The sequence below is a fragment of the Atta colombica genome, unplaced genomic scaffold, assembly GCF_001594045.1.
Source record: "Atta colombica isolate Treedump-2 unplaced genomic scaffold, Acol1.0 scaffold153, whole genome shotgun sequence".
Lineage (NCBI taxonomy): Eukaryota > Metazoa > Arthropoda > Insecta > Hymenoptera > Formicidae > Atta > Atta colombica.
Genome location: NW_017259243.1, coordinates 1,394,107 through 1,404,861, shown reverse-complemented (window position 1 = coordinate 1,404,861; position 10,755 = coordinate 1,394,107). Strand labels below are relative to the sequence as shown.

The 10,755-nt window shown below is 27.2% G+C and overlaps 1 protein-coding gene across 1 annotated transcript; it reads left to right on the top strand.

Annotated features, from left to right (window-relative positions):
• Positions 1 to 6,175: 6,175 nt before the first annotated feature.
• Positions 6,176 to 9,966, top strand: LOC108685368. The gene is made up of 5 exons (XM_018190125.1): positions 6,176 to 6,230; positions 8,906 to 8,939; positions 9,093 to 9,139; positions 9,223 to 9,388; positions 9,674 to 9,966. Exons 1-5 carry the CDS (start codon positions 6,176 to 6,178, stop codon positions 9,675 to 9,677), a joined length of 306 nt encoding a protein of 101 aa, XP_018045614.1. The 3' UTR covers positions 9,678 to 9,966.
• Positions 9,967 to 10,755: the final 789 nt, after the last annotated feature.

Sequence of the window (10,755 nt, the reverse complement as noted above, 5' to 3'; positions counted from 1 at the left end):
AAGATAATAAAAAGAGAAATGTATAATACAAACATATTCTTGGCATATTGTCATAAGAAGCTGAATAAGGAACGAACGAAAAATGGAACAGATATGGATTCAGCAAAACGGCAAGTAACAGCAAGATTTAATTAATTACTCTTAATTGATAACTCTAACGATATATTATATTAGGTACTGTATATTTCTAGCTATGATAATTGCGGATGCGCTTTAAGATACTTTTAATGTTAAGATAATGGATAAGGAAAATTTAACGACAAATATTATAGTCTTTTCAAACAATATTGAAGATGACCTAATAATAGTCGAAACGTCTAGTCTATAGTCTGTTATGAATAAATATGTTTAAAATAATCGCAATAAGAATCAGCATTGACTTGAATGCTTTTATTTATATTTAATTGATTTTTCAAAAAAGTCATTATTTGATAATATTAATATTATTATAATACTTAACTGTTATAGAAAATTAATAATTAATATCAATTAAAATTCGATTAAAAGGATGTATTGTAATATTTATACTTTAAACAAGCTATATATTCATAAAAGCAGTGTTCTAAACAGTCGAATTTATACATAACAATACATTTTTATAGGTTTTTAATTTTATTTATTATTTTTAGTGTTATAAAAAATTGTTTTAATAAAAAACAACATTTACAATTGTTTTTTATAAGTACTTTAAATATTCAAAATAACTAATGCAAAATTTCATTGCGCGATTCACTGATTAATTACAAAGATATAAAATAAATCAATATTTTGTTTATCTACTGGATAACTAGAAGTTTATGTATATCTCAATATAACTTCACATAAATAATCTTGAATACATAATGTATTTATATAAAAAGTTGAGATTTTTGTCATTTTATAATACATTTCCATATATTTTTATTAGAATAGATTTAAAAAATACTGCTATTTATTAAAATAACTTATAATCTAGACAGTAAAGCTAAATTTGTCGTATTATTTTTTTAATGTGATTTAGAATACTCAGATACTTTTCCATAATTTTGTTATCATATTAAAAATATGTATAAAACATCCTTAAACATTAATAAATCTTTTTATATATTTATAATTCTAGGAGATAAATAGTTAAACATATATGTGATAAGTAAAATGTAAGAATATTTTTTGAATGCTAAATCATATGCTAAATCAGCTAAACTAATAAACATATATACATACATTCTATAGAAAGAGAAACATAAAGTGTTAAACAAGGAAAGATTCAGTACCAATTTCACGACGCGAAACAGACCAGTATTCATAGTCAATTCTTACATTTAAGACTTAAGTCTTAAGTACAGTCTTAAGCTGTCATAAATCAATCTGAGGACTGTATTAGCATCTTAAAATATTATTTAAGACAGTTTTAAAATAAAAACAGATTATGAATACCGCTCCATGTTTCGCGTTTCACAGTTGATAGCAGGGATGTTCTGTCTTTTCAGTACAATTGTACTTTTTCAGTACACTTTCAGAAATTTTAGTATGTCAATATATTTTCTAAATGTATTGATCATCAATACATATTCAATATTTAGTACAAAGCAATACAAAATACAAATAAGTACGTAATTTAATAATTTTATTTCTTTTATATATCTCTATAATTGTTTAGTTGTGGTGATTCTAATTTCTCTGACTTTTTGTTGGTAAGATGCAGTTGGCATTATTGGCATGAGCATGCGTATTTCGTAGTTCGTGTTCTCTCTACTGATTCTAACAATCAAATTCCCTGTTCCAAAAATGTTGACATGAATATTTCATGCCATGTGGGATTATACTGTCCGCATGCAATAATGATGATTGCTGCAATGTCGTAAAGATATAGAAATATAATAAAAGTTTACGAATGCTATATACATGCGTTCACATGTGATGTGTGTACAAAGTTCTCAGTAAGAAATGACAATGAAATAAAATGAATGACTTGAATAAATAAATGAATTCTTAAATAAATAAAAATCCTTTCAAATAAATATATTATTAAACGGAAGAAATCATTGCAATATTGCATATTGCAATAAGAAATCTGATGTTCTTGAATGAGTAAAAATATCTTTAAATAAATATTTTGTTGCACGAAGAAAATAATTTATTGGCGATAAGGAATGTAACTTTCTTAAGTAAAGAAATGCGTTCGTCAAAATATTTAATGGAACAAAATAAATCATTCATTGCAAGAGAAAGCCTGATGTTCTTGAATAAATAGAAATACTTTCAAATGAATATTTCGTTGAAACAAAAAACTTATTTGCAATAAGGCATCTAATGTTCTTGAATAAATAAATATGTCTTGATTTATGTCTATGATTTATTTTATTTGAAAATATTTAAAAATATTGAGATTCCATTCGATGAAATATTTTATTAAATAGAACATATCATTGCAAGGAGAAACCTGATGTTCTTGAATGAATAAGAATATAGGACATTATAAGGTAACTCTGGCATACGCCACAGTGCGATTTACGCTGCAAAAGTAAGAAAAAAATAGAAGTGAGGATTCAACAATTAGAGTGACGCGACGACCGAATTAGATCGAGGTCGATATTATAGATTTTCCTTTCCAATGTATAACATGCCCTCTAAAGGGGATTCTAAAATCTCCTGTTTTACTATGTAAGCACGTATAATTTTTGTATAAGAAATACTTTTTTTCTCTTTCATCAATTCGAAAATCCTTTTCCAGGATTAAAGTATACGCATTAATACGTGTCTGAAAAATAGAGTGCCAAGAACAATCAAAAATTTCAAAATTGATATATTTTTTATCATTTCTTAGTGTAACATGACGTCTCAGCTGTTAAGTCGTGATAACATTTGTTTAATATGAAAGCCTGTGAAATAGTGGTTTCCAGACACGTAGTTTACATGAACAAACAATTTTTAGAATTTTTAGAATTAGACTTAGACACTTTATCGCGACGAATTTGTTATACGAAAATTAACGTACGTGTAATTGCGTGTATCACAGGTTGCGTGAGATATTTCTGTGGTAGTATAAAAAGATATGCGATGTACGGCGCGCGGTGCGACCTCTAGTGATTTCGTCGAAGTTCGAGCTTTGCTTTAGGATCCCTTTAACATAGACTATGTTTCAAAATTGATTGATTGTCAGCACTAGCAGCACGGCCAACACCGTTCCAAAAATCATCGTAGCACACTATGGCTGATAGTCAGTTCTTATTTTCGTCTCAAATAATGTCTTAAGTCCAATGCAGCCTTCTGATTGGTCCATGACTTCTTAAAACCGTACTTAAGACGGTCTCAAATATAAGATTCGACTATGAATACCGGCCTATGGCTGTAAGAAAGTAAAAACTAATTTTGTCGTCATTTCTTACTGCAGCTGAAGAGATAAGGCAGCAACCAAGATGGCGAGTATCGTTCGAATTTGAATATGTATTCGCACCAATTGTATGCTTACTAAAATTGAAACGCTGTTAGCATGTTTTTATGACGACATACCTGCAGCGCTGGCAATCAATTTTGGAACACAGTTATAATCATGCCTAGTGTGTGTGTGTGTGTGTGTGTGTGTGTGTGTGTGTGTGTGTGTGTGTGTGTGCGCGCGCGCGCGCGTGTGTGTGTGCGCGCGCGTATGTGTGTGTATGTGTGTGGGGCTATTGGTCACGCCAGGCTGCCAATACATGGCACTATCTGCAAGTTGCAAGTATTCGCGAGTTTACTTCACTCATGAGATTTTGATTCCGGGGTTTTTCTCTCTTCATTTTCATTTGCTCTGACCTTCTTGATAAAAACACGAATGCGATTGTCTCGTATTGTGAACGGGACGAACGGATCCCTTGAATTATCGCAACTCGAATTATCCAATTTGGAAGAAGTAAGTAATGTGCAATATTACGCCAAAGAATCTTATGCGAAAGAAAACGCATCATGATAATCATTGAATAACGTTAAATTTAGATACTTATACCTATACGATAGTGCTATTCATAGCACTTTTTGTGCATTCTTACATCATAATTTTTCTGTTCTCATAACATCTACATCTCTCTTGAGTTACATTGTAAAACATCCTCTTCGAGGAAAGCTTTACTAAAAAATATATGTATATATAGTGCACATAATATATATTATATTATATCGAGTAAAATTATCCTTGGAGATGTTTTGCGATGTAATTCAACAGAGGCGTACAGAGGCTATAAAAACAGAAAAAAATTGTGTAACCGTGTTAAAGGACGTAGAAAAAATGCATGCCATGAATAGCACTGTTGCGTATTTGATAAATTTGTGTATTTTGCGCTTTGATTTCACATTACAGAATATGCAAATGAATTTATTTTTCAACTTTTTCTATAATACATTCTTCTTGTATAATATCTTCATTACTTTATATTGCACGCACGCATGCATGTGAACACTTATAGAGCTAAGCAATTCCATGAGTTTCAAATTAAAAATAATATAATTTACAATAATAATATTCTTTGCAGGAACGCATCTATAACTACTTTATACAATCATAATTGGTTCTTGAAAGCACAAGTATGACTTTTAAATGTTCAGTATATGCTATTTCAAAACAAATACATGATAAATAGATAGAATTTTTGACACAACATTTGAAAATTGTACATTCATGAAATTAAAACTTTAGACATCAGTACCAAATTTCAATGCCAGACAACGACAATACCGGATACCATATCAAATGAAGATATCAATAAAATATTACTATAAAATATTATTAATAAAATAAACACTCTGCAATTATAAGCATTGATTTGAGTTTTTCAAAACAAGTCCAAATATTCAATGACATATGTGCACATACACAATAGCACTCCAATAAAATAAATTCCAAAAACTTATTTTATAAATATAAAATCGCTGTAGAAGATAAAAAATTTATATGATTAATTTAAAATAAAAAATAAAAAATAAATAAGTAAAATAATTTTGTTGTAAAAAAATCAATACCAACCCATGATAAATTACTAAACTGTGGAGAAATCGTATGACAACAACAAAATAAGAAAATTCAATGACACTGATGTATTCGACAAGTGATTCCGATGAAAATAGTGAGATCATATTAAATGTTTTAATATATTTTGTAGTGTGATTCAATTTTTTCGTTAATTTTCTTACATTTTGTTTCATGTAAATTATTCTTTTGTCAATAGATATATAAACGAAGATCTGATACACAAGATAGTATACACTGGTTACAACAAAATCAAATGCCATGGAAATTAGTGCTCCAATACTGGCACAAGACGTTTAACATTCGTTGAATAAATGTTGAAAACTCGATAGAAAAACACATTATTTGAAACTTGTAGTATGGCCCATTTTGAAACATCCATCATAGTTATTATTTAATAATAATAATATCAAGTGAAGTAACATATATATTAATAAATCAATTTAAGTTTTTGAAATATTTACTTCTCTGCAAGGTATATTATTTTATGATATACATAAATATGTACATACATTATTTTCACATTTGCAAAATTACAAAATAAAGCTCTATCTTATTTTCAATGATCTATTTAATGCTACAAATGCTTCAAAACGTTCTTTGATTGATTAATTAATAAAATTCTTATTTCGATTTCAACTAAATGCTTCGAAGCATTTGTAGCGTAATCTTAATAATATGTAATTTTTTTACAGATGAAGTAAGATATTTGAAAATTACGGCAGAGTAGCATATTCTCTATCTTTGGTTTGTAGGCCACGAAAGCGCATTCTATCATGATGTCGCCGATAGATTTGACATTGCATTAAGAGCTTTATACAATATAATTACAAGAGTTTATTTTATCTTTAACAAATGATACAATTCAAGATTCTAATGCAGCTAAAAAAGCAGAAGCTATTATTATCAGAAGCTACTTATTATCAAAATATAAAAGGATTTCTTAGTGTTATTGGTAATATTCCTAAACTTTTATACTCTAAATTTGTATATTTTAGAATTTAGATATACCTTATTAAAATATTCATATTTTTTTAGGAGCGATAGACGGATCACATATTAGAATAGATCAACTTGCTGAAGATCCCGACTCTTACATAAATCGAAAACAATATTTTTCTATACATCTTCAAGCAACAGTAAATCATAGAATGACATTTTTAGATGTATTTGTTGGATCCCCAGGATCAGTTCACGATGCCAGGGTTTCGAAATTTGCCATTATATCGTGATCTTCGTGAACTATGTGGAGGTAAATTAGAAAATAAAACGTGAATTATAAAAAATGCCAAATGATATTTATAATTTTGATGATTGTTATAATTTTTAAAAAAAAGTCTCAAGTAAAATAAATATGAAATAAATATTGAAATTATTATATACGTTAATATAAATTGCGTTACTAGTTCTCAGTGGCCTTTCCTTGCAATGGCTATCTTGTTTGCTTTTTAATACTGAGAGCTTAATATCATTTACTTATTCCGTTTTAATTTTTATTCTTGTTGCAGATAATTATCATTTGTTGAAATAGTATTTTGAAGGAATTAATGGTACAGAGAGCATTTAACATGTGCTCAATAAACATTTAAGAGAAAATTAAATTCTTGACGTTAAAATAGAAAATGCATATGGATGTCTTAAACAACGATTTCAATGGTATTCAATGGTAGTTATATCACCTTAAGCTATGAGATACCGTCGGTGTGATACATGCATGTTGTATACTTTACAACATAGCAAATGAAATAGACTTGCAATGTTTAAAACTATGGAGTAGTTATAATATAATTGATGGTTTATCCCATTTCTGAAACTGAAAATTAATTTCCTTATTGTAAAGCTTTGAGAACCTTATTTTTATGTCAGGAAGCATTGTCTTGAGGTGATAAATATCTTGACATAGAAGCACAAGATCATGTTATAGAAAATAAATTATAAAGGAAACATGGATATTCGCAATGAAATATGCCGACAAATAGCTGAATGAATAATCATGATTATAGTAAGGCAATTTATTATTAAAAAAAATTTATAACGAATATAAATTTTTCGTTTCCATTTTAAACATATATTATAAAAAAATAGTTAATTAAAATAAAACTTTGATTTCATTTTTTACAAGTTTTAATTTTTGTATGACAAATCATTATTTTTAAACCTAACTGAACTCAATAATTTATATATAAGAATGCAAGTATATATTTTTATAAATTTAATTTTTATCTTTTTTTATATCTGAAAATATAACAAAAATTAAGAAATCAGAAATAAGAAATAAAATAAAAACATTAATATACTGAAAAATTATAATATAAATATTTAATGCATGATAACATAATGTGTAATAACATAGTTTAACACTTATCTTTAGCCTATTTTGTAATAAATCTCTTATAAGTCTTATTCTCTCTCCTCTTTTTTTCTTTTAAGATGAGATCTTGTAAAAATTTATTTTGTTCTTTAAGTTTATTTGCTGGCGTAAATCCTTCTTTTAGTCTTTTCTTCTTCCTCCTTCTTTGTCTCTGCAATATCTTCATATATTTTGCGTATTTGCTAGTATTAGGTCAGTTGAGAGACATAGTTTCTCTATGTCTCTCAACTTTCATATTATTTTCACATAGAATATCCTCTATAAATATTTAAATAGTCTTCATATTTTTGCAGCATTCGTCCCGCACTTCCTAGTTCCTTTCTCTGCTTCTTATTCGATAAATAAAACATGCATATTTCTTAATTACATTGATAAAATTTGTATTAATAGAGTACATATATGATTATATGTATTTCATTTATTGTAAATTAAGAGTAATATTCTCGCTCGCTTGTGTTATGATATTTGTAGAGCATACGTTTTCGTTTATAGTCATATTTTTACTAAATATATTGATATTTTGCGTGTACTCATTTTCAATTTCATTATTCATTGCGTTCACATTTTCATTATCTGTATTTATATATATGTTTATTGTGTCGTAGTATTAATTTAAAATTAATATGCAAATTGAAATATAAAAACATAAGAAGACATAAAAACATTGATTTAAAATTCTTTCATTATTACTATTGTTCATTGTACAGACATGTTAATATTTTGCTATATTTTTCAAATAAAAAATTCAAATATCTTATATTGAATTTATCACTCTTCATCTAATTTCTTTATCCGATAGGTTAGTTCTTTTTCGCTGCACTAGGACTACACTGAAACTGCACTAGGACAGATCAGTACAGCCGATATCTTCACAAGTAGAAGAGAACAGAAGAACAAAAAGAAAGCAATAGTGTAGTAACCAATATGACGCATCATATTGTGAGAAACATCGCAAATTTAGAATTAATGGAAATCATCTGAAAAAGATGATTTTCTTTTAATATCTCCGCCACTAGAATCACCAATTATAGATGAAGACGATGGTAATTTATAATTAATTTAAAAACTTACAATCCAAAAGTTTCTGAACAATAAATAAATCTAACTTAACCTAATAATTATTTTAGATCATAATGAATTACGAGTATTTGATTTAATTTTTGGAATGTTGCAAAGAATAGAACACATCAAAATATTTATGTGGAAAATATTATTAGAAATTATGACCATATAGACATGCGTTTTAGATTATTAAGAAAAGTAACATATAGATTAATAAATTAATTCAGTATTTCTGAAATATTTACTTTCCTGCAAGGTATATTATTTTACGATATATACATAATTATGCACATACATTTTCTCATTTGCAAAATTTTAAAATAAATCTCTATCTTATTTTCAAGAGCTACTTGATGCTATAAATGTTTCAAAACATCCTTTGACTGATCAATTAATAAAATTCTTTTCCCGATTTTAACTAAATACATTTGTAGAGTAGTTTTTTTTCTTCTATCTTCTTATCTAATCTTAATAATATGCGATTTTTTTTACAGATGAAGTAGGACATTTGAAGATTACAGTAAAGAAGTATATTCTCTGCTATCTTTGATTTGTAGATCACGAAAGCGCATCCTATCGTAATGTCGCCGATAGATTTAGCATTAAGTACTTTATACAATATAATTACAAGAGTTTATTTTATTTTTAGCAAATGATACAATCCAAATGCAACTAAAAAAGCACTGTTGCTTTTTATCAAAATACAAAAGGATTTCCTGGTGTTATTGGTAATATTCCTAAACTTTTATACTCTACATTTGTATACATTAGAATTTAGATATATCTTATTAAAATATTCATATCTTTTTAGATGCAATGGACGAATCATATGTTAGAATAGATCGACCTGCTGAAGATCTCAATTCTTACATAAATCGAAAACAATATTTTTCCATACATCTTCAAGGGACAGTAAATCATAGAATGAAATTTTTAGATATATTTGTTGGATATCCAGAATCAGTGCATGATACCAGGTTATTTTGAAATTCGCCATTATATCGTGATCTGAACTGTGAAGTAAATTAACAAATAAAACGTGAATTATAAAAAATGCCATTTGATATTTGATTGTTATAATTTTTAAAAAACAAATGTCTCAAGTAAAGTAAATATGAAATAAATATTAGTATTTTTGTACACTGTATATAAACTGTGTTATAGTTCTCAGATCTTTCTTCGCTATCACTTTTGTTTGCTTTTTAATACTAAATGCTTAATATCATTTTTTTATTCCGTTATAATTTTTGTTTTCGTTGCAGATAATTATTGGGGAGATAGTGCGCACCTTTATTTGAAAAGATTAATGGCACCATGCAGAGATAATGGGCATTTAACATGTGCTCAATGAACATTTAATAGAAAATTAAATTCTTGTTCTCCGTATTAAAATAGAGAATATATAAGAATTCTTAAACAATTTCGGCAGTCATATCACCTCAAATTAAGAGATATTGCCAGAATAATCGGTGTGATACATGTTGTATACTTCACAATATAACAAATGAAAAAGACTTAGAATTTTTAGCACCACCGGATGATGAATATTCTGAAATGGAAGATCATGTTATAGAAAATGACTTATACAGGGAATGAATTATATATGAAAGTGGAATAGAAAGTGAAGATTCGCAATGAAAAGTATTTGCAATTGCCTTCAATTAGATGATAAATTTGATTTATATGTTTGAAAATGAAAGAGAAAGAATGATCATAAAAGTCATTAAACATGTAGAAAGAAATATTTATAAACTAATGATACGAATGAAAAAATAAGGAATGAATCAATAACCATCATATATAAGGTATGCCTCAGTCATTACTTTAGATGAAAATAAAAAATTTATTTTGAAATGTCTAATACAAAAAAATTAGAGGACATTCTGACATATTAATCACGAGAGCAGATAAAGGGAATTCTATGATTATAATGAAAAGATACCATGCTTAATGACATCAATATATATAAAATAAGACAAAAAATCTAATTAACAAATTAACGAAAGATTTAAAATCGATTATCAGACGTAAACGAAAAGGTTACGTTGATCAAATGACATATAATATATTGACAACAACTGATGACTATTTTACCTAGAGCATACGGTAACCCTCAAGATACGTAAGCAGGGCATTCTATTGAGAATCATAATTGCAACTGTCAATAGCTCATACATTTGTATGCTATATACATTTGTATGTTTATTTAAACAGAATTATAGGTGATAGTATCCCAAAGGTTTATACAAAGTACAAAGTTTTATAAAAAATAGCAGACATTTGTGGATAAATTACATAATCTTAATATTAATAAAGAACACATTCTCATTTCATTAGATATAAT

Excerpts from the sequence above, each read along its gene's own strand:
- LOC108685368 (XM_018190125.1), top strand. The coding sequence starts at position 6,176 with ATGCCAGGGTTTCGAAATTTGCCATTATATCGTGATCTTCGTGAACTA. Across the intron at positions 6,231-8,905 it reads TCTTCGTGAACTATGTGGAG|ATGAAGTAGGACATTTGAAG; the intron begins GTAAATTAGAAA and ends TTTTTTTTACAG. Across the intron at positions 9,140-9,222 it reads AGGATTTCCTGGTGTTATTG|ATGCAATGGACGAATCATAT; the intron begins GTAATATTCCTA and ends ATATCTTTTTAG.